This window comes from Cyclopterus lumpus, chromosome 13 (assembly GCF_009769545.1).
Source record: "Cyclopterus lumpus isolate fCycLum1 chromosome 13, fCycLum1.pri, whole genome shotgun sequence".
NCBI classification, from domain to species: Eukaryota; Metazoa; Chordata; class Actinopteri; order Perciformes; family Cyclopteridae; genus Cyclopterus; species Cyclopterus lumpus.
The window spans coordinates 8,428,309-8,451,635 of record NC_046978.1 but is presented as its reverse complement, the minus strand read 5'-3'; the positions used below and the strand labels follow the sequence as shown (position 1 = coordinate 8,451,635).

Below are 23,327 nucleotides of genomic sequence, written 5' to 3'. Positions count from 1 at the left end.
AGTGGTCACTGCAGGGGAGGAATGTGGAAAAAGAGGCTGATCATTTGGATTTCATGCGGAGTGGAACAGAAAGGTGACACTTGATGAAATATGTATTGTATGTATTCCCGCTGGGCAGCACTCCTTTGAATGAGTCAGAATCAAGCATCACTGTATTGCCGCACTAATCATGTGAATGCAGAGTTTACAGGTGCTAAACGAGTCTGGCAAAGTTGAGAGAATATAAGATGCAAGATATATTATTGTCATATGCTGCAGTTAACAGACAGTTACTCTGTACAATGAAAATATTACCTTGCTAGGTCCTCCTTTCACAAAGAATTACAATAACTTAAACTTAAAGTAAAAATTAAGATTAAACATAGAAATACCAAAAAAGGAGGTACATGCTAATAGCATTTTGTTCGGTCATTGTACGTTTCTGCAAACCACTGATATGTGTAATGTTGATGTTTTTGTATTAGTCAGAGCAAGTGAAATTGATATTTACTATTTAATCAAGTTACGTTGTTACCGTTGTCCTGTTTCACCTTTACATTATTCTTTCAACACAAACTATCTTTTTCTAACCTTATTCAAGTGCCAATTATGACTAAACCCAACCAATCATTACACAACGCTGACCACGTGGCATCGTGCATTTCTGCAAGTGTAATAAGAGGCTGATATGAACCATATTTGTGAAACATATTTTTGGTTCAGAAATGTCGACATTCAGCATATCCATGGTTTGCAAAAACATTCAATGCCAACAGATGAACAAGTCTGTCTGTCTGAGTGCTGCATGAGCTCATGCAGCACTCAGACAGACAGACTTGTTCATATGTGAATATCTACTCAGCTTTATTAACTTGTAAATCTTGTTAGTGTGCAAACAATGTTCAAAAGTATAAAACAAATAAAAGCCTGTGTGCATCCAGTTTACTTCAACTTAATTTATTTCCTGATACACATGAGACAAAAACTGTGGGAAAGTCATTGATGGCAGAAAGGTAAACACTCCGTCCTTAGCTCAGCTTGAACTCTGTTGCACAAAACGGTGATGAAATTCTAGATCAGTTTATTTAATAACTACAATAACCTTTCTAGTCTGAGAACTGGGAAATGTGCTGTCACAAAATGGGTTTTGTTGCTCCAGCTGTGAGCATGATCACAAGCTGAGTTTATTTTGACATTAATCCTCAAGTGATATAACACCTGAAGCATGCATGAGTGGAAAAATTAAAATTTTTAGAGGATCACTGGTCTCTCTGGTTTCTCGAGTATCCTGCACCCATAGAGCAAGCAATTTATACAAATGTTGTAATTACTTACTTAAGTTGCTATTGTAATGATAAGACAAAAAAGGCAGAGCAGCTGAGGTTCTTAATTAAGAGGCCAAAGGACACTTACGCTGGAGGAGCCAGAGTTTGAGCTTCCAATGAGAAGTCTCTGAGCAGTCAGTGGTCTGCAGTATTTTATCTGCACCTTCTGGTATTGGCTCAGCTCGCTTGGAACCTTGACAGAGATGGGATCAAAAAAGGTATCAGGTGTTACGTCAAAGTCTCTTCCCCCAACAAAATGTGTTTACCTGCTGTTAAAATAATAGTGCCCACCTCGGTGGCTAGGGTCAGGGATAAGAGTTGGTTTAGGAAACCATATATATGGAACAGACTGAAAGTGGCGGCCATTTTTATGTGTATTGTTGCCATTACGACCATTGTAGCTCCCTTACTTTCATATGAACTAAACTGACTTACAAGTAAGGCGGGTAAAGAGGTGAGGGTTTGCAGTGACGACTAAAACAAGCAGTGAACGTTACTAACTTTACTGAGCGCAGAGAGTAAATCAGCCAAATGAAACAACTCAATGTTCATCCACACACATCGTAGGAAAGCCATAGCTTTCGCCAGATGAGTAAAACCTTTGAATGGCTCATTTTCTGGAACCAGTGTAGCATTTCAACATGGTGAAACTAGCAAGCTAGCTATCTTGCTAATTCCACCATGCTAATGCTACATGTTGGCCAGCGGCAGCGCTAGGTTTAATAGGGGAAGTCTAATAATCAATGTTAACAGGTTGCCTCAACACAGATATTACTGTCAAGGCAGGCACATAATCAGGATACACAAAGATACAAGTCTGAGACTAGTCTTCAAGTCATTATAACTGCACAGCGAATAAATAACTAATTTGTTCACAGCCCCCTCCCACCCACCATTCCTCCCACTGGAACCTGAGATGGGTCGCTCTCTCATTCACAGTCCACTTCATTCACCCCGGTTTCTCCCTCTAACAGCACAGACGTGAGGTGTTGTTTCTCAAATGGATGTGTTGGCCGCTCCTGCAGACAGACATAAAGGATGGTACCTTTCTCTGATGGCACCCAACACAAAAGGTCCATCGTTTGCCTGGCTGGATCCATCCAGACTCTACTGCAACTCCCAGGTATGTGGGTGGTGGGGGAAGTTACTCAATACTGTTTTTCTTCTCAGTGAACAATGCATGACACTCATTTATAACAGAAAAATACAAGCTGTGTGTGTGCACATTTTGCATTTTGTGTATGTACTGTCTTTGCACCCCATTCAGGCTTTTGCAGACTGTGTCAAAGACCTTCTCAGCCCTTTCCACAGCGACAGTATTGACCTGGTTGCCGGGATAGATGCAATGGGATTCATTCTTGGTATGAAAACATTTCACCAATTCACGATAAGAAGGAAAGGAATCACAGCTTTGAGAGCTAGAGAGTCACTTGGTGTCCCATACTCATTTTATTTTAAGATCCAGTTACTCTGCTAGTACATAGGTCAGGAAACCTAATCCCTGACTCAAGTTACTAAATTTAGATACTTTGACTACTCATTGCACATGACATTATATAGTTTGCACTGCAGGTTATTCACAGACATGATTGGAGATGAATATTTCTGAAAATGTTTTTCAGGTGCATCTGTTGCTGCCACCCTCGAAAAAGGTTTTCTGGCCATTCGAAAAGCAGGACACTTGTGTGTTGCAACCCAAAATCAAAACTACACAGACTACACAGGCAGAGAAAAGACTATGGAAGTAAGATTGGATGTGCTAAAACCAGGTTAATCATACTTGTTTTTTTTACCCTTTAACCATTTCAGTTATTTCTCTTGATGAGATGAATGTTTCCCAACTGGCAATTTTTGGACACCTAAGAGTTATTACAGCTATATCTGACATTTTTAAAAAGACCACACTTTCTGACTGATCAGTCCGTTTAGACATGTTATTTGTGTTTTTTTGTAAATATTCAGTCTTGTAATTTGATAATTTCTATGCAAAATGTGGGTTCAGTGATTACTTTGATCATCATCTGCCACCAAAACTGTGAGAGCTGTTTAGACGTAGTGAGAATCAGAAAGCTTCAATGCCAAGCTATATGTAACATTTTGATTTAAGGATGCCCTGGATGAGTTTTCATAATTAATGAATTGATTAGAAAATCCATAATAATATTCTACAGCCCAATGTTTTTATCCAACAATCTAAAACCCAAAGATATTCAGTTCTTCAGTATCAAAGCTGCAACCACCAAATACAAAGTTGGCCTTGTTCCTTGAAACATGTTTAATTGATTGGGGGAAATAGTTACTTATTGTGTCAATTGACTATTCAATCAATTAACTAACTATGTAAACTCAACCTAGACTTGAACAATGCACGCCGCAGATTATTTTAACCCATGTCTATTTAACACTATGTTCATTTATTCCCTGTGACACAGCACCCTCTAGTGTTAAAGAAACGTCAACATTTGTAATATTGCCATTGACATCACATCAGATATCATGAGGATCAATCTCTTTTATTTTTTATCAGTCAAAGATTAAATGTAATACTTTTTATATGGTACTGCATTTTTTGCTGCCATGTACTGTTTGCTACAATTTGGAAGCCTGTTATTAGAGATGTATATAGCTATTTATTTCATTATTATAATGTATTCCATTTTGTTTTACTGTTCAGGCTAGTCCTTTGGTAGAGAAATATACCATAAGAAGATAGATCAATGTTAATGTTAGAATGGATTATTTTTGATTATTTACTATTTTTGTGCATATTTACATTTCAAGTGCGACACCAGTATAACAATGTGATATTTGCTTCGTATTTTGCATTGGAAACAGTATTATTGTATAAACTATTAATATATATACTTTTTTTAGCCTCATCTAAATTCTGTTTATAATCAATAATCATTGGTCCACCAACAGCAGCCTCATACCTGCAAGGAACACAAAATCACAAAAAAAGTATTTAAAAAAAAATCATAATTTTTTTTTAAATACTTTTTTTGTGATTTTGTGTTCCTTGCAGGTATGAGGCTGCTGTTGGTGGACCAATGGATCGAGACTGGAGGCACAATGAAGGCTGTGATCCAGCTGGTGGAGAGGCTCGGAGCCACTGTTGTAGGTCAGTCAAGATGGTTACCTTATAATCACTGGGGGAATGTAACCAAGAAATATTACCCAAGTACTGCACTACAATGTGGCTGTATTTACAAATGAAATATATTATTTTTTATATAAAGTTATAAAAATTAGTTGCAATATCAAAGTAATGAACACATTAATGCATCAATAATTATGATCCAGTATATATATATATATATATATATATATATATATATATATATATATATATATATATATATATGATTCTGACATGAGCCATTCAGCATAATGAATGCTTTTACTGTCGGTACTTCAAGTATATTTTTCATGCTCGTATACGTTTGTACGTTCACTTGAGTATAATTTTGAATGCAGGGTTTTAACTTGATTATTTCTACTCCTAAGTAAAATATCCAAATACTTTTTCCACCACTGGTTATAGTGTAAAATAAATCCAATATCCTCAACATTTTTTTATTAAAAAAGTAACACACTTTCCTGCAGGTGTAGCAGCCGTGGCCATCGAGAACACTGAAGGAGGAAAGTGGATTAAAGAAAATTACAAATTCTCTCACTGCATCCCCGAAGAGCTCCAGAGCCAAATTGACCGGAAGTATCTCGATTCCTTCAAAAGCTTCTGAAGAATAAAAGATTATTCCTGACAACTTCAGTGAAGAAGAAAGGGGGAATATTGAAATACACTGTTTCCTTTCAATAAGACAAGATATACTGTGATTTCTAAACTGAATAACTGTTCTTAAAAAAAAATAATTTTTAAATATATTTTTTATTACATGTAAAACATACTATGAGACATTTGAAAGAAAATAAATGCTTAAAATAATCAGTTACAAAAATCTGTTTTTGAAATAAAAAATGATCTAAACAAAGTCATTTTGTAAACAAAAAGCAAAAAGTACCTATGAAGAATATACTTTAGATGAAAAGTAATCTGCATCTACAACAACAATAGCAACGATGATGTTTGAAGTTGAAGAGAAATCTTAATTGTTAAACAAAATACAGCAGCGAGACTAAATATTTAAGCACCCACACACAAAAACATCCAGTCACTCTTTGGCATCTTTGCAGTAACAGAACAGTCATTTTGTGTGGAATTGCTTCGTCGCTCAATAACTCCAGACAAGTTAAACTGAGCAATACCACAAGCATCCACATCCCACAGGGGAAAATTCTTTCTCTGCCAGGAAAAACTGAAGTCAAACATCGTCCCTCGTCCTGCCTTGACCACAGAAATACCTCCAGTCTTTTCCCTCATTTTCAGTCTGTACCTTTGACTTTAAACCTCTGCTGCCATCCTTACTGGCAGCAGTTTGGCTGCTTCTTCTTTGATGAAGCATGCACATTGTTTGAAGTGCTATTAATTCCTGAAACCAATGAACAGCAGGATGTTAAAATTATGAGAGAAATGTGAAGGTTCGCATGACATCAGAGTTAGTTTGGATACTCACTGACGACGCCCCCAATTTGCCTCGATCCACTTTTCTCCAACTCAGCAAGAACGTTGGTCTCAAAGGCCACTGATGCAACTCGAAAGAAAAACTCATTGACGTTTTCCCCTACAGCATGGAGGAAATATTGATCAGTTAGAAACTGTATGCAAATTATTAGGTTTGAAACTTACGGTTTGACTTCTCCAGGATTATTATCTGTTTCCGATCTTCACCTCTATGTAGACATTTATAAACTCATCCCTGATTTAAAGATTTAAATGTTAATTAGTGCAGCCAAAACCACAGATTAGGAATTGGGGTTAAATTACGAGCTACTAAATACATGTACTGTGTTCGCATTTAAACTTTTTTCTCTTACCATATCCTAAATGTTGCCAAAAATAGAAACTCAAGTTTCTCGGATAATAAAACGATCCTTCAGTTATACATTAGGCCTACTAGTTTTAATCATTTCAACTTTGTTTCTGAAAATAATTCTTCATAGAATCGTTTGGCTCGTAAAATAAATGAAAAAGGAATATTTAATCCCTACTAACTAGAAAGATGAACACAAAGAAAAAAAGCCTTTTTGACACGATTAGTTACGTCAAAAACATGCCATGGTATATTCAGCATTGATCAGAGCTGTTCGTTTGCCATATGCAGAGGACAACTATTCAATCTTTTGAGAGTAAATTAATTCAAAACATAAATCTGTGGCATCAAAAAATTAAAGACGTGTTAGTTAGTGCTTCCCCCCAATATAAATCCGACTACACTCCCCTCTACAAAAAGATAAAATATACCCTTCCCTCTTTTCTGACTGATTCATATTACTATATTCAATCCGAACACTCACCAGTGAGCGACGACACGGCCCAATACTCTGCGCTGATCTCTTGTGCTATTTTGATGGCATCTTGTTCGATCTGAGAATACTGTGCAGGAGACTGTCGGAGAAACCAGAGAAGACCACGTTATTTTCATTATCGATTAATCTGACAATTTGACGACGGTAGCGGTTGGTTAAAATCCAAATGCATTCAGTTCTCTGTCCAGTATATTCTACTGCAAAGAAATCACTTAGGGACAAGAGAAGTACTCTTGAATTAAGAAAGAGGTATATTACATAATCCAGTAATCTAATTTGTTACAAAAGCCACAGCATTGTCCAAACAACAGACAACATCGACATACCAAATCGCCTCTAAAAATCCCAGGAGAGTGAAATAAGAGACACATTTCAAATAGTTTAAGAATAATAAAAAACTTCTTGAAATAGAAGACCGCTGCGTAAAAACAGTTTAGTAATGTCTTAGAAATGTATGCATGTCCATCGTTTTGGCCTCTATCAGAAAAAGCTTTGGAGTCCCGTGAAGTGAAAAACAAGAAAAAATACATTACTGGGCTTTGAGCCGGGGCACAAACGCCCTAAGTCCAACACAATTTCCGTTTTAACTCCAGTAAAACACAAAGAAACGTTCACAGGCACGTCCTCTTCAAACAGTAACCAGACGTACGCTCAGGTCTTTCTTTGTGCCAACAAGGAACAGCTGAACCGCGGTGGGGTCGTTCTCTTTCAGGGCGTCTTCAAGCCACTGTCTGCAGACAGAACAAGACAAGATCAAGTCCTCCCAGCCGGGCTGAAAAACTGCCCATCAATCTGCTCATCATCAATAAGCTCACCTCACATGGCCCAAAGAGGCCACGTCGTTTACATCAAACGCGATAATCACAACTGGAAGAAGAGAAAATATTAAATGAGTTAACCGTTTTAACACATTCCAGTAGCATTACTGGACATTGTGTTCATGGAAAGAGGAGTCTTTAATACATTTATTATAAAGGTTGCCACACTAAAGCACAGCAATCGCTCACCTTGGGCTCCTCTGTAGTACGTGGAGGCGATGCACTTGAACCTCTCTTGGCCTGCAGTGTCCCAGCTGTAAAATAGGGACAGACAGTCAAGCAATGTCAAATCAGACAGACTCAGTTTACTTATTTTGTATTGTTTTAATTTCTGAGTAGCAATGAAATAAATTACACTTACAGCTGAAGGCTGAAGGGAATGCCCAGCACTTCAAAGCGCTCCATCTCAAAGTCAACACCGATCGTTGCCTTGTAGTTTTTATCAAAAGCATCTTTGCAAAATCTAGAAAAAAGTAAAACGCCTGTTAGCTTAGAATAAGCTGTTTATATTTACATTAAAAGTGGGTCCTCTGCATGGAGTCCGCCATGTTGCACTCCCATGTTTCTACAGTAGCTCAGAGCGGACAAACCAAACTCTGGCTTTAGCACGAGCCTTTCCTTGTTTGTACGTTCTCCGAAGGGGTGGGGGTGGGGGTATTCAGTTGGATGCAATCTACAGCCTCACCACTCGATGCCTAAATGTAAAGTACTTGTTGGGCCTTCCAGGGTTATATTATTACATGTATCATATTATTTAAATATTATTACTGAACCTAGAATTTGACACAGTATCATATTTTATGAATTGGTCATATGTTGTGTTAAACATAATAATCTGTAAAGTAACTAGTACCTCCAGCTGCCAGATAAATGTCGTAGAGTACAATTGGTCTCTCTAAAAATGTAGTCTAAATAAAGTAGCAATTGAAATACTCTAAATTGTACTCAAGTGCAGTACTTGAGTAAATATATGTGTTTACTTTCTACCACTGTCTATTACAGTATGTATTTTGATGCACATTTTTTTCGACACTTTTGATAGAATAACAAACTTAGTAGATGGTGCTTCCTTGAAGGAGTTATTTATTCCCAGAACTGTAACAGTGACGGTGTTGGAGCTTACCTATTAATCAGACAGGTTTTCCCCACAGCCAGGTCACCCACAACAATGACCTTTGAGATTTTAAATCTGCTGAGAAGAATTAAAAGAAGCCGCAACGTAAATGTAAATAAGTGCCGCAAAAGCATCATCAGGCTGCTGGTTGCCGCACTCACCCCACAGTGCCAGTACGCTGCTCCTGACAGGCCGTCCTCACTTTACTGTTGAAGTCCTCCTCCGTGTGGAAGGCTGCCTCCTTCCTGAAATACTACAAGAGAGGGAGGGGAAATTGTGAGGCTGATTTAGAGGAATTGTGGACAGCTATAGGCAATACTGATAGAACATGACTTCACCTGAGGGAGCTGAGCAACGATACGGTCCTTTCGGACAGGAGGAAGAACACTCATGGCTGAGACTCGGACGGACATGAAGCTTTGTGGTAAATGTTTAGTATAGGGACACGTGGTGAGCTGGACAGAGAGAGAAAGACATTTTAACAAGTCTGTTTCATCATTCTATTTCAACTGCAGCGAATGATTGTTAGGCCCAAACATTAGACCCGGTGCAACTGAGACGATGTTACATGAAGCTTGTAATGAAACCAAAACAAACCAATGTTCTTTCAAATTGGAGGATGTTCTGCTTCTCTGGAGGTGAACTGATTGATTAATTGACTAATGGTTTACTAAAAAAAAAAAGACATTTGAACTCATCACCCTGGGCTCTGGGAATCGTGATCATCCTCATTGTCTCACACTTTATAGACAGATAAACACTGAGCATCCTGTGCAGCATAACATAGCAGTGTGTCTATGTTACACGGAGAAGAGTAACCATTAGATGAATTACGACATTATATTTAAATGTTTACTGAAATCAATTTGAAAATTGACCTGAAACTACTTAAATAATTCATTGATTGTTTCAGTCAAACTCACTGGTTCAGCATCTCAAATGTCAATACTAACTGGAGTCTTCTTGGATAAGAAACTAAATATTTTCTATCTGAGAATTTGAAGAGTGTAACTACCCCAGGCAACCAGAACATAGAGCAACAGAGCACATGCAGTGCTAGACAACTGTGGAGCCACTTACTGTGTGCACAGGTCGGTTTTAATCCTGTTGTTCATCAAAGCTTCTGCTCAAGAACAAGAAAACTGAAACTACATCCAAACATGACGTTATGTATTTAATTAGCTCGGTAAAGTTACACGTTACGAAAGATATAAGTTTGTTTTAAACAGCGTGTTTGAGCTGCAAAAGAAGAAGAAGAAGGACACGTTACCTCATCGAGACCGACTCTTCTCTCCTCTGTGCTTCGGCTTTTGCTTCACACAGGCTGCTTCCTATTGTGATGTAGACTCATGCATGGTCATTGATCAACGTGAACGTGTGGATTGTATGGTGATCAGAGCTGAAATCGATCCACGGAAGTCGAGGAGGAGGAGAAGCAGACTGAAGCCGCCGTTGCTGCTGACTCAGATCCCTGGATTCCTTTTTTCTTTCCTCCCAGATTTTCTTTGCTTGGCCCCCTGCTGGAGGAAATGAGGTATACTCGGAAATTAGGAAAGGAAAAAAAATCAATCTATCAATCTATCAATCTATCAATCTATCAATCTACCAATCTATCTAAAATACCTTTTATTGTTTCCTTTTGTTTTCACTCCGCTTATTCATTAGTTATGACAATTCATACTTTCTATTGCCACCATTTTTACATCATAGTGTTACTATTTCTACACATGTAATATTGCCACTTGTCAGCATGAGTTTGCTTGTTTGTAATGAAGGGAGATGGGGGAGGGGGGTGGGGGGGGGGGGTTGCTTTCCGTAAGTCACTTATGTCGACAGTAGAGGGCGCTCTATGCCTCGTCACTGACCTAGGCCTCGTTATGAACACAGTACATCTGTCTGTCTGATCTAGTGATTCAATTCGAATACTAAATACAAATACAAATCATATTTTAGTAGGCTGCCATGGATAACGTCTTTGTGACAGCAAAGCACTTTTGAGTTTCATTTTGTATAAAGACAATGAGAGAGAACACAAGGCTGGATGTACAATGCATTGTTCAATGAAAACACTTACATTTCAATCATAATTATAGATTTCTGATAATGATGCTAGTATTATGATTTAATATGTGATATTTTATATTCTTAACATGTAATCCAATTTACTCTGGCCGTTCATTATCCTGGGTTGGTCCAGAAGTGGGTGTCCTTCAAAGTTGATCTTTTTAGTCTCATTGTTGTCAACATGTTTAGTATCGTCACAACCTGTTGGGCTATACTCTTCTCTCTACTCAAAATGTTTAGTTTTGGAGTTGGTTCCCCTCTTGACTTCTCAGATGCTTTCATTTAAATAACTGATTAATGCCCAAAGAGGTCAAATTATCCAGAAATTTTAATACACAGATTCCCAAAGAATTAATATATCTTTCTTCTTTTTTTCTCTCATTAATTATCTCACGGCCCCTCCGATTTCCCATGTGACCCTTTAGCGGTGCCGACCAACTATAGGTTGAGAACCACTGGACTAAATTATCAAAATGTATATAAAGTAGCAAAAAGTAGCTCCACCTCTGTCTATACAACTATATCTGCGCTATATTTGCATTTTATGACCGTTCACCTCAACCACCTACAACAGTAAACTGATGTATTGATGCATTATTATAACTCTAATAAAGTAATATATTATAATACATCAGTCACAGTCTTCACAGGGAGTACTTTTGATACATTTTGCAAATCATACTTTTGTACTTTTACTGAAGTAGGATTTTAAATGCAGGAAGTTCACTTGTAATGGAGTAACTGGACATTATTGTACTGGTAACGCATCTAATGATTCAGTGTTTGACTGTAGCTTCACGAGTTATCTCTCAGGTGTGAATGGAAGTGACCAAATGTGTTATCCAGAGTGAAATAATATCAAACCAATATAAACCACACAAATAAACATCAATACTCTTGTGATTTTAAATACTTTTATGTAATCCATGGTATCACTAAACCATCCAAAATACAGAGGCTCTTCAATACAAGATACATTTGTTCACAGAAATGACTACTGGTGTCAATTCTCTCCACTTGGTCCACCTTGCACAAAGAGTTACAGATGTCAGTCTACACTATATGTTCCTTCTTATTCATAAAGTATCAGTGCTTTATTATTTTTTAAAAAGGCACTGAGGTAAAGGCACTGTTGCACAGGTATGGACAGGTATCCAAACAAGTCAATTTTTTGGCGGTTGGCTGAATTTGAAAATTAAATGCACTGCTCATTAGGTTTCTAAATGATGCCGTCAACACTTGTGATTCATGGCATGATGAAGTAATAAGCATTTAAAGGAGCACTTCACCCACAAACTGACCATTTTGTATATCAATTATGCACTCTGTGTTAACATGATTTCATGAGGACATTTATTTTTCTTGCAAGGCTCCTAGGTGAACGAAGAACCAAAAACGGAAGTCTTGATGAATTGAAGTAAATGGGGGCCACCTTTAACAACAGCAAGGCAATCTCAAAGTCTCCATTGACAATCTCTCACACAACTTGTGCATTGTAATCCAAGTCTCATTTATCCAGTCCAACGCTCAGTACTTCCCAAACACTTGCATCTTTGCTGAAACCTTACTAGACTGCAGAAGTGTTTAAATAGTAAAGTTATAGTGAAGATGCAGGTGTCTGGGAGTGAGCATACGACTGGATTCATGACACTTGGTCTATATTGCACACATTGTGTGAGAGTTTCTTCTTTCGCAGAGGAGGCAGATGAGAAAAACTAAATTTTCTTCAAGAATTCAAGGGAACACTGGGCGAGTAATCAATTTACAATCTGTCATTTTGTCGATGATGTATTGCTTTAAAGTCCACTGTAGGCGTTTACTTGTATTACCACATGAAATATATACAAAAAAGGATTGCATAGCATATTTAAGGATATCATGTACAAAATGCGTTATGAATAGAATATCTTTAAAAAGGTTTCTATTCTGTAAAAGGCAATAAGTCACACACTGTGGGGATCTCTTCTGTCTCTCCACATCTGGTCTAACTACTGGTGAAAAATCAATATCAGTATGGATGGTTCTGCTGCCCGCTCATAGTGAAGGGTTTCTAATGATGCCCACCTCCTGATGAGCTCAATTATCTGACTGTTAGATGGCAGGGCGATCCAGCTTCAGGGCAACGTCTCTTAACTTAAAACAGGTTTCATATGAGAGCCATTAGAGCGCCAGACGATTCCCTGCATTCCTGTTTGTTACCTGTTAGTCCCATCCCAGTTCAGTCCCAGCCCAGTATCTCTTCAGCCACAGGTGGTATCATGGAAATAGGGAGAGGGAGTCTGTTGCTGCCAAGTCAGAAAATCCTGACTGACAGGTAGTCGGCTAGCTTAGCTGTAGGCAAAAAGGCAACCGCATACTTCTTTGCAAAGACAAAATAATGATCCATCTCACCTCTGAAGCTCACAGATTAACATCATATTTTGTTTGTCTATACCTTTGCATGTTATGAGGCTAGCCATTTCCACATTTCCCATCTTTATGCTAAGCTACGCATCTGCTGGCTGTAGCATCATATTTAGTGTACATATATATTAGAGAGGTATCAGTCACATCAGTAAATAAGCGCATTTGTTAAAATGTCAAACTATTTCTTCAGGTTGCGCTAATGCTGACATTGAATGTTTAAGTAATAGTTTGACATTTAGAAAATATAGGCAATTAATTTACTTTGTTGCTGAGAGTTAAATGAAAACATACAACTCTCATGTCTGTAGCTATATATAAGGCTACAGCCAGCAGCCAGTTAGCGTAGCATAAAGACTGGAAATAGCTAGCCTGGCTATCCCTCATGACACCCCAAAAGCTCAATTAACCGTTTGTAGGATTTGACTTGTACAATCACAGAAGTTAAAACTAGTTTTACAGGAGGATTGATTTTAACATTTTACATTTCTAAACAAAATATTTTCTCTTTGGCAGCGAGACACAACAAGGGGACCTGTCGTCACTAGAAATGGGGTCAGTTTGAAAAAGACAGTGTGAACTCCTCAATACAAACACAGCATAGGTCTGTCAACCTTCCCCACTCAATCACAGGGAAACTTTTTAGAGTGGTTGTTATTCGGCCCATTCGGCCTCCCGGATCTTTTACTCCAGGGGAAGAAGTCGGCGCATAGTAGGCGGTAGAAATAAATCAGGATCATGACATTCATCATCACCATGGCGATGAGGAAGTATAAAGCATGGTCCAGCCAGGTGTAGTTGGTGACGATATACCAGGTGAGGTAGGACTGGGTGCCCAGACGAAACGTCAAGTAGGTGGTGATGTTGATGAGTTTGTTGACGTGGTACACGGAGGAGGACTGAGCGCACGCGAGCTTCAGCATCAGCCTCATGTGCAGGGTGACACTGTTGACCTCCACAAAGAGAGCGACGACAGCGCCGGCTACATACATCTTAGTGAAGAGGGCGTACAGGAAACATGAGATCACCTGAGGAGGAGACGCACAGAGGTGGTGAGGGGCTTTAACAGCAAACAGCTAATCTCACATGTTTGATGCGCTAATTGTTCGTCTTTCCATTCGCCTTTATGTTATCGTTAGCTTGTTTTGTAAGCAATGCTGTCCATTTAACCTCCAGAACCTCACTGTCAACAAATAAATAAAATACAGACTTGAAGTCTAGTGATGAAGCCAAAGTTTACCAAACATATCAGGCAGAATTTTGGGAAACATTCATATAAAAACGCATCACCAGTCAACACAAGTGATGCCGACAAGCATTTGCACCCTATAGCTTAAATGGAAAAAAGTTGATAAACGACAAATTATACATGATCTTCTCATTTAGTTACACGGTTCGAAAATAAAGACTGAACAAAAAGACAGTCTACATGATGCAAATAAGATAACAATGACACGTCTGCTAGTTGGATTTTTTAATTATTAATTTAACTAAATAAATTAGATACATTTATTGAAATAGCAATGAATATTCAGTAAAAATTAATAACAGCATTTTTTTTTTTTAAATGACCAAATTTGCAACATTATATAATTTTGAGCACTTCACTTTATTGTCTTAAGTTACACGCATTACACGGTGCGTGCGATATCTTATCTGAACCAGAAAAGAAACCTTGATGGAGTAAGCAAAAGAAAAAGTGTGGTCTTACCAGCACATGATGGAGTAAGAATTCCCATGATTGTCTTCCATGTCCTGTCAGGATAATATCACTCGCATCGTGCACAAAGTATCCTGAAGGAAGACATAATATCACTGAGATGAGTGGACAAGAGAGAGATGGAAGAGGTCCAGAATAAAATCTATATTTTACCGTTTGTTTGATTTTGGAGTTAAGCCTTTCCTGAAAATGTTTACCATTGATCATTGGGTCTGCTTGACACAACAGATGCATGTAGATGACATTACAATTGTTTACCATTTAATTGACTGAAGTACGTCTTACAGCATCGCATGTTTAGTTTGACACATTTGCACCTGACATACAGTAGCATGCGTTTGCCTTCTTTCCTTTGGTTTTCTCTCGCCTCTGAGTGAAATGTAATTAATGTCCATGTAGACTCGGCATCTTTGGGTGTATACGTGTTTTGTGCTTTTCTCAGATTGTCTCAGATTGTCCCCTGCCTGTTTGGCTTGCAAAAACATATTCCACGTTAAACCTGCAGTCATACCTTTATGAATATATTATATCATTACAATGTAAGATTTCCCTCATGTCACTTCACCAAGAAGTTAGTTGAGCTAATCTGAAAGCAGAGTTTAATGTCTGTCTTCGTCATTATTATTAGAAGATGCCAACAAAGCCATTCGCAACAAAACCATGGTTATCAAACCGTGTAGGTCTCATTTAGCTGGAGGTATTCAAGTGACTAATATACTAGTAAGAGTCCTTTTGTGCCTCGACTGACGCACAACCAGCCTCTATATTAAATATGACCTCCAGTATCTAGTGGGGATGGCCTCGGTGGAGCTAATCGGTGTTTGCGGTTGTTAGCGCAGATCTCCACAGATTTGTGTCTTCATGGTAACACAGAAGATATAACAGCATACAGTGCAGCTCGAACCGACCCCGAGTGCTGTGTGGATTATCTTTGGTGTCCACAGTGAGTTAGAATCTGGTTAGAGGGGCAAATCTTGTTGCTGAGAAGCAGCAACTGCAAAGTGGCACTGTTATCAGCACCTCTCCCACATTTCCTTTTTGTGAATTAAACTAGATCTGCAACGATTTGTCAATTAGAAATTGTAGTTTTTAAAGCAAAAATGCCCCCAAAAAGTAGTTTCAGTTTCTCACATGTTTTCTTTGCCATACTTAATATTTCTTGGAATATTGGACTGTTGAACAAACAACCATCATGTGAAACACTACCGTGGGCTGTGGAAAGTTATAATATAAACACTCTTCACAATTTTTTATCGTCAAAACAATTTATAGACTAGTCAAGAAAATAATCAGCAGATCAAATCAAGATTGAAAGCAATGCTTTGTTGCAGCTCTACGTTAAATACTACAACCAGGGAAATTTCATTTCAGATTGAATATTTGATCCTGCATTTTCATTTAGATTGCAAATCCCAACTGCAGTTGTTTTACTTGTTACCCTGAAGTGTTATTATTTTACCGCGATGCATTCACTGACCTGTTGAGACGCAGACGAGCAGGTAGGACAGAGGGGTGTGGTAAGAGTGAAGGTTGCGCAACATCTCAGGCCAAACCAGCACACTGGAGAGGGATAAAAGTTATAGAAAGTGTTCACCTCACTCAGACATACAGAGGCCAACTCCTGGAAAGAAAAGCCTAACGAAGCAGAGAATTTAATATACGGACTTTAAAAAAAAGGGTAAAGTAGTTAAAATAGTCAGTTAAAGAAAAACGTGCTATTATTGTTTTATTCTTTAAATTGTACAACTAATATTATCTAGCTTCTATTGGTGTCTTTATACCTCTACAAGAAGCATTTGTCAAATTCTCTGATTTTGCAGTGTTCTTTGCAAATGGGCACACACCTCAATAAGCAAAGGTCCCCTCCTTGTATAAACACGCCATGACATAATTAGTGCTTTAATACATTCCCTATATAAATGATATAAAAGCAGCATAGTGTTTCACAGGTTTCTTTGACATTACTTTAAGTAATCAAACACCTACTTTTAAATTATTGTCTCTCAATCACTGCATATTAATATATTACACACAGGTATCAATAAATGGCATAAGTGAGTGCAAACTGCTTAAGAAACCTGAGCTTTGTCCCAAACAGTCTACTCCCCAAATAGTTTCTCACGATGCCTTCACAAGAATCGTTGAGCCATCAGGTTTTTCCAGTTGATATATCAGTAGGCTGTCTCTTAAGAAACCCGGTTGGCTGTTTGTGTGTGTGTGTGTGAGAGAGAGGAGAGTTGGTGAAGTCGGACACAAATGTACAAGTAAATAGCAGTTGTACGTGGCTCATACTGTACAGTGGTATGTCTCTCCCCCGTCCCTCTCCCTGTCTGAACATGCCATTCTTCTCCTGGCTGCCACAGACTGTCACTGCTAGACCACACACACACACACACACACACACACACACACACACACACACACACACACACACACACACACACACACACACACACACACACACACACACACACACACACACACACACACACACACACACACACACACACACACACACACACACACACACACACACACACACACACACACACACACACACACACACACACACACACACACACACACACACACACACACACACACACACACACACACACACACACACACACACACACACACACACACACACACACACACACACACACACACACACACACACACACACACACACACACACGACTGTGAATAGACAATGGCGTCTCAGTGTGTGTGGATGGATAGATGTGTGAAGAGACAGATGTTTGGATGGAAACTTACCAGGTCAGGGCCCATGATCCAGTCAGCAGGGAGTGCACTATCGAGACAGAGAGGTTCTTCCACTTCCAGGATTTGAAGTCATCCTGCTTTACTACTTTAGGCACGGGCAACCTTTGCAGCAACCGGTGGATCAACTTGAAAATCAGAGCGAACACCAGCACTGACTTGCCTGGGTGACTCTTCAGCACAGGAACCAGGACGTCCATCCTGTCCTCCTCGCCCCCGGCTCTCCCTCTCTCTCTGGGCGCGTGTTCTTACTCTCTGTTGCTTCCTCCCTTCGTCTTTTCCCCTCTGTTGGATTGTGCTCCTGTAAACGTCTTCTGGACAGATTTGCGCGGTATGAGATGGGAGTGTTCCCCAGGACAGAGGAGACGCTGCTGCAGCTGCGAGCGATGATCTTCTGTTGTTAATTAATAAAGTTTTAACGAAGTCTTCTCACCGCGGGGCTGTGTCCGATTAATGCTGCAGCCTTTTTTCTTCTCACGTTTTACGCGCCCCGAGTCCGCCGTGGAGATTCTCGTAAGAGCTCAATCCGACGCAACGACGTTTGTCTTCACGCAGCGCCTTCCGAGTACGCCCGTGTGCAGCGAAGAGTGGACGTGGTGGAGCGGGGTGGGCGTGGTAGAGCGGGGTGGGCGGCGTGGAGCGGGGTGGGCGTGGTGGAGCGGGGTGGGCGGCGTGGCTGCGCCCTTTAACCACAAAAGCGAGGAACTGAGACTGCGATCACGTTACACAAGTAATCACAGAGCAGGGCTGCCGACGCGAGATTTTAGTTGGGAATGTGTACAAAAAACACACACAATATAAATGTAATAAATAGCTGCATAATAACCTTTATGGCCTTATCCGCATGTATTTGGCACTGTGCGTAAAGACCGCTTCTCCCTCCCTCCTCATGCATCTAATTATGTAACCTATAAACAACAACAGCAGTTCCAATATGTTTCTCCAACGCAGGGTTTCTTTTGTTGCTATAAATTAACTAATATATTATAAGCGTATGTTTGTGGTATTTGGATTATGAGAATCTCTTTACACCGCTAGTGGGGAATGGAGTATTCAGATCTAATATATATATGTACCTGCACAACGCCCAGAGTAACCTGGAGACAGAGACTACCGTACCAAAAATACTAGAAAGTAAATCATGCGGGTCTAAACTGCACTGTCAGAGAGGTCAGTGTAGACAGTAAATAATCACACAAACCAAATACACTGTACCTGTTCACGGCAAACACACAATAAGGTTTCTTCCCTTTTTTCCTCCGATGCAAACTGAATTGAATATATATGCTTACACAATGCAATTTTCAGGTTTTAAACATAAAGGTTTAAAATGTAAAGGGAATTTATTCTCAACAATTGTATACACAAATAAAATAGTACTGTGAACATATACCGATTGAGACAATGGACACATCTTTGGTATGTTTGGAACATCCAGCAATATGATTACCAGCTTCACCATCTGGGAAGTGAAAGATGTTTGCCGAGCTGAGGAGAAAATAATGGATTTGTAGGGGAAGGGAGGCTGTTCTACAGCATCATCATAATTGCACAGAATGCAGGAAGTGGCATGGAAGACCACATATTGCCTTGAATGGCAGATCTCCCCCTGACCCAGCTACGTTTCCAAAAACATGGCTTCCATAAAGATTGGCAGGAGAACTGAGAAGAGATGGGGGATCATCTTGAAGTGTATGACCACCAGTGCTGTGCATATAGATCTCCTCTCCAGTATTGACACAGACTCTTTCCTGATGACTTTGAGAAGCTGTATGGCCCATCGTGGCAAGCCCTTCCAGCTACTCTCAGACCAAGGCACACATTTCAAGGTAATTACATGAGACCTTTCTTCACTGCAGTCAGACCTACAAGCCCAGCTCGTTTCCCAACAGATCAAGTTCACCTTTGACCCGCCAAGTGCTCCCCATTTAGGCTGTTAGGAGAGGGAAATAAAGTCACTCAAGCAGGCACTCCAAGTCATCATTGGGACACAGTCCATCACTAAAGAGGTCCTGCAGACGGTACTTGTAGAAATTGAGTGGTATGCTTGGCCTCTCCCCCTAGAATGATATGTTCCATCTCTTCAGTGCCACGAAGGCCACAAAATAGTTCCAGTAGTTGGGACAATTAAGCTAAAAACAAGTGTTACTGCCTGTGTTTGACTGTTCCATTGAACTAAACAATGCACACACCTACTTACAAACTACAAAGGTTTCTGTACACCCTGTCAAGACAAACTCAGCAATACAGTTTTTTATCTGGAACTACTGGACTATTTGTGATTTGACCAGTCACTTCAGTATTGGGTGGGGATTTTCCTGAACCTACGTTTTGAGAGAAGCCACGATCGGCCAACCTCTTTCTTTTAATTGTTTGGTCTTGAGGAGTTGTTACTTACAATTATTGATCATTATAGTCAGAATATAATACATATACAAAACATAGTCCACCTTTACCAGCTGCCACATTAGTGATGCTTAATGCATCCCTATTTGTAACATCATATACATTATTCTTAAACGGGCCATTCAGCATAATGAGTACTTTTATATTAGACACCATAATTTGATTGACCTTTACTTGTAACAGAGTATTTCTACACTGTAGTTTAAGGAAAATATCTGAGTACTTCTTCCACTTCTGGTTGCATGTCACCAATCCGCCTCTATCCTCAACTCTCTTCTCAACATACTGTCAAATTAAGGCGAATAGTTCCAGATAATACTTAAAGAGAAGCTACCATGTGATGGGACATGAGTTTGCCCCCTATATCCAGAAACACACCATACAAAGCAGAGGCTGCAACATATAAAACACCACTAGATAGAAGCAAAAGCTCACGTGAAGAACAGGCACTTCCCTTAAAATGATACTTTCTTTTCCGATCAGTAGCTCCCAGTTCTCCAGCCAACCACTTGGGGGCACCCTTTCACAATAACCTCCAGGAAGACCCACCTCGCTGATGATGACCTTGGTGATGTTGAGATGTACTAGAAAATTACCTGTTAATAATAAGGCTGCAATTCCTTTCATAAAATCATTCAAAAATAGTCAAGTTACACAGCTATACATGTGTGTATATGTTTGACTGAGAAAGATAAATAAAAGAGAAAGACTGATCAATAGGTCTAGTGCTCCAATTGAGACATGAACCATATAATGAATCTGCGTATCCGTTGAGTAAAGGCTTCTCTATAACAAGACACATTACAGTTAGAGAGAGAATTGTAACTTAATACCCTTTCTTGTGTTTCCTGGCTACCTCAGCGTGTTGTATTTTTAGAGAATCAGTCTTTTGCTCTCATAGTTTTATTAGAAACTTCACAGAATCAAGTTTCCAAAGAAACAGCTCAGGATTTCTAACAGAACGGTCTCCCTATAGTTTGATGTGTTTGAGACCAGGATCTTTGTGCCTGGCTCAGTACAATATGGATCTTGGGGGGATTCTTCTGTCTCCTGAGTGCTGTTGAGAAACGGTTATACTGTGGAGCCTGCAAGTCTGCAAGAGAGAAAATCTACGGGTTAATTGATTTCCAGCACTTGCATTATAAATAGCCAAACAAAGGTAGGTCTGTCTTGTTCAGAGGGAGATTCTGTTTCGTTCTCAAGCAGTACGACTTGCATTTCTTTTTGCAACTAATTGACATTAATAAATACATCTATCTACTGTGTATATAGTATAAACTATAAACTATTTTGTATTGGTGTTCATATCTGTAGCACTATCTGCTAGCTTTATAGTAATCATAATTACAATACTTAAGTTTATGTATATCACACTTATCAAAATCAACAAATACAAGGTTCTTTACAAAACTAACAATGCAGAACAAGGAACATCTAGTGAACAAAAAACTGAAATTATAATGATTTTCTTTATATTTATAGAGAGCGCGAGACTTGTCTCAGTAGGAAAAGCACAGTAGTTACTAATATCACTAACAATTCTTTAATTTTATTACACCTGTGCTTTTCCTTCTGTGAAATGTCATGCCTGCAAAAAAGGCCTATGAGTTCATGAGGAAAGGGAGCGAGGTGAAAGCATCGGTGTGAGGAAACATCCTAACACACAACTTCCTGCAAGTCTTGAGAAATCTATTCAAAGATGAATAGTTCATACCTGAGGTTTAGCAGCAGTTTCACTATCATACACAATGCATTCCTGGTTACTGTTGTATTTTAGACACATTTGACAGAACACAGCAGCACAAGGCCAAAAATGTCACTGAGCTGTTCTAAGGAGTGGCACACATTCTGCAATGCTCCATGGCGCTCCTTTGTTGAGATATTATATCCCTGAGAAAGAGCAAACTATTGTTTGGTAAACCACCTACTCGCTTATCTTACCTCCACCTAACTTAACGTCATTTAGAAAACTGCACATTTTAGAGAAAAGGTTAAATTACATGAAGATGACTGTTTGTGGTGATATATCATAATTTCAGATTGAAGATAATAGGGGATTACTTCAGTACAAAACAGTGCAGGCTTTGTCCCAGCACAAAGCATTTATTATCCCCATGGCAGAGGGGAAGCAGTGCTCATGTAGCACTCTTCCTGCTTATCTCAGACAAGGGGAAGGCGCTTTATAATCACCAGGCGTCTGGATGTCAGACTACAGTATCTGAAGTCCATGCTCCACTCGTTTCTTGTGATAATTGTTAAACACTATGCTGAATACATTTCTGGCACATCAGTACTAATACAATTACATACAATGCACTGTAAGAAAAGCAGTTTGTTGCCTAAAATACTGACACATTGGATTGCTCTGCACACTTAAATAAGTTAGTCAAAACATGTGGTCTCAAATTCACAATATTGGACTAACTTCATCTGCCTGAAAAAGTTAATACATTGGTGTATTTATTGAACTATTTGCTTGAGCATTCAGTCATTTTGGAAAAAGAAAGTGAAACCTTGTTTTTGGTAACTATTGAAATCTTGTTCTCCAGCAGTGGCCTCAACCAAATCTTTCTTGCACATGTTGACTGACATCGCAAATCTTCGACCATTTTTTACTACTTATATTGGGTTTTCAGGAATATCTTTTGTGGCATTTGTCCCGACATACCAGGTGCTACAAAGTAATCATGAGTGCCGAGGAGACCTGAAGCTCTGTTGAAATGTACTCGCATGGTGTGGCCAAAATCAGACTGTGTGATGTAGTTAGTTAAAGCATGCTGGGACTGGTTAGAAACTCTTCTTGTTGATTGTGACCAGAAAACCCTGACACCTGAACTTAAAAGCACTTTATAATAATAATAATCCATTTAATTTATATAGTGCTTTTCTAGATACTCAAAGACACTTTACATTATACACCGTAGACACAGCTACGGGGAGCAATGCAGGGTTAAGTGTCTTGCTCAAGGACACATCGACTAGGGCGGGGATTGAACTGCCAAACCCTTGATTGAAAGACGGGCATGCTAACCACTGACCCACAGTTGCCCTGACAAGAGTCATGTTGTCTGGTAATTAACCCTGAAGACAAATGATAAGCATCACACATCAGTTTTAAAGAACAATAATGAGGTGTATGGTTGGAATATTTAGTTAGGCGTAATAAAAGATGGTGAAATATTTATTTAGGGTTAATAAAAGATGCATCTTCATATACATATCGTCCCCTTACTGTTCATCCAAGATATTATTTATTCTCTTAACAAAATACTGTGTTACTGAGTTTC

At 39.1% G+C, this 23,327-nt stretch overlaps 3 protein-coding genes across 6 annotated transcripts; 1 reads left to right on the top strand and 2 right to left on the bottom strand.

Annotated features, from left to right (window-relative positions):
• The first annotated feature begins 2,304 nt into the window (after positions 1–2,304).
• On the top strand, positions 2,305–5,054 carry zgc:174895 (uncharacterized protein LOC100126024 homolog). The gene is made up of 5 exons (XM_034549185.1): positions 2,305–2,427; positions 2,572–2,665; positions 2,927–3,073; positions 4,330–4,425; positions 4,911–5,054. The coding sequence occupies exons 1-5, from the start codon at positions 2,305–2,307 to the stop codon at positions 5,045–5,047; spliced, it is 597 nt and encodes a 198-aa protein (XP_034405076.1). The 3' UTR covers positions 5,048–5,054.
• A 276-nt stretch (positions 5,055–5,330) lies between these two features.
• On the bottom strand, positions 5,331–10,152 carry rab34a (RAB34, member RAS oncogene family a). 2 transcript variants are annotated; one of them, XM_034548416.1, is made up of 11 exons: positions 9,934–10,152; positions 9,002–9,118; positions 8,825–8,916; positions 8,673–8,741; positions 7,911–8,012; positions 7,739–7,803; positions 7,547–7,598; positions 7,381–7,462; positions 6,720–6,810; positions 5,879–5,986; positions 5,331–5,794 (listed from the first exon to the last, which is right to left on the bottom strand). In XM_034548416.1, exons 2-11 carry the CDS (start codon positions 9,074–9,076, stop codon positions 5,727–5,729), a joined length of 804 nt encoding a protein of 267 aa, XP_034404307.1. In that variant the 5' UTR covers positions 9,077–9,118; positions 9,934–10,152; the 3' UTR covers positions 5,331–5,726. The 2 variants fall into 2 exon arrangements, with proteins under 2 accessions (XP_034404307.1, XP_034404308.1); XM_034548417.1 differs by having other exon boundaries at positions 8,673–8,738.
• Positions 10,153–11,627: 1,475 nt separating this feature from the next.
• Positions 11,628–18,204, bottom strand: tlcd1 (TLC domain containing 1). Of its 3 annotated transcripts, none has more exons than XM_034549194.1 (6): positions 18,068–18,204; positions 17,629–17,948; positions 17,143–17,223; positions 16,328–16,410; positions 14,842–14,924; positions 11,628–14,158 (listed from the first exon to the last, which is right to left on the bottom strand). In XM_034549194.1, exons 2-6 carry the CDS (start codon positions 17,832–17,834, stop codon positions 13,754–13,756), a joined length of 858 nt encoding a protein of 285 aa, XP_034405085.1. In that variant the 5' UTR covers positions 17,835–17,948; positions 18,068–18,204; the 3' UTR covers positions 11,628–13,753. The 3 variants fall into 3 exon arrangements, with proteins under 3 accessions (XP_034405085.1, XP_034405086.1, XP_034405087.1); XM_034549195.1 differs by having other exon boundaries at positions 17,629–17,945; XM_034549196.1 differs by lacking the exon at positions 17,143–17,223 and having other exon boundaries at positions 17,629–18,204.
• Positions 18,205–23,327: the final 5,123 nt, after the last annotated feature.

Coding starts and splice junctions, on each gene's coding strand:
- zgc:174895 (XM_034549185.1), top strand. CDS start 2,305: ATGGATGTGTTGGCCGCTCCTGCAGACAGACATAAAGGATGGTACCTT. Junction 3,074..4,329: donor ATTGGATGTGCTAAAACCAG/GTTAATCATACT, acceptor TGTTCCTTGCAG/GTATGAGGCTGCTGTTGGTG. Junction 4,426..4,910: donor GCTCGGAGCCACTGTTGTAG/GTCAGTCAAGAT, acceptor ACTTTCCTGCAG/GTGTAGCAGCCGTGGCCATC.
- rab34a (XM_034548416.1), bottom strand. CDS start 9,076: ATGTCCGTCCGAGTCTCAGCCATGAGTGTTCTTCCTCCTGTCCGAAAG. Junction 7,463..7,546: donor GCCTCTTTGGGCCATGTGAG/GTGAGCTTATTG, acceptor TTCTGTCTGCAG/ACAGTGGCTTGAAGACGCCC. Junction 6,811..7,380: donor GCACAAAGAAAGACCTGAGC/GTACGTCTGGTT, acceptor TTTCTCCGACAG/TCTCCTGCACAGTATTCTCA.
- tlcd1 (XM_034549194.1), bottom strand. CDS start 17,834: ATGGACGTCCTGGTTCCTGTGCTGAAGAGTCACCCAGGCAAGTCAGTG. Junction 17,224..17,628: donor GGATCATGGGCCCTGACCTG/GTAAGTTTCCAT, acceptor TGTGTGGTCTAG/CAGTGACAGTCTGTGGCAGC. Junction 14,925..16,327: donor GCTCGTCTGCGTCTCAACAG/GTCAGTGAATGC, acceptor GTCTTCCTTCAG/GATACTTTGTGCACGATGCG.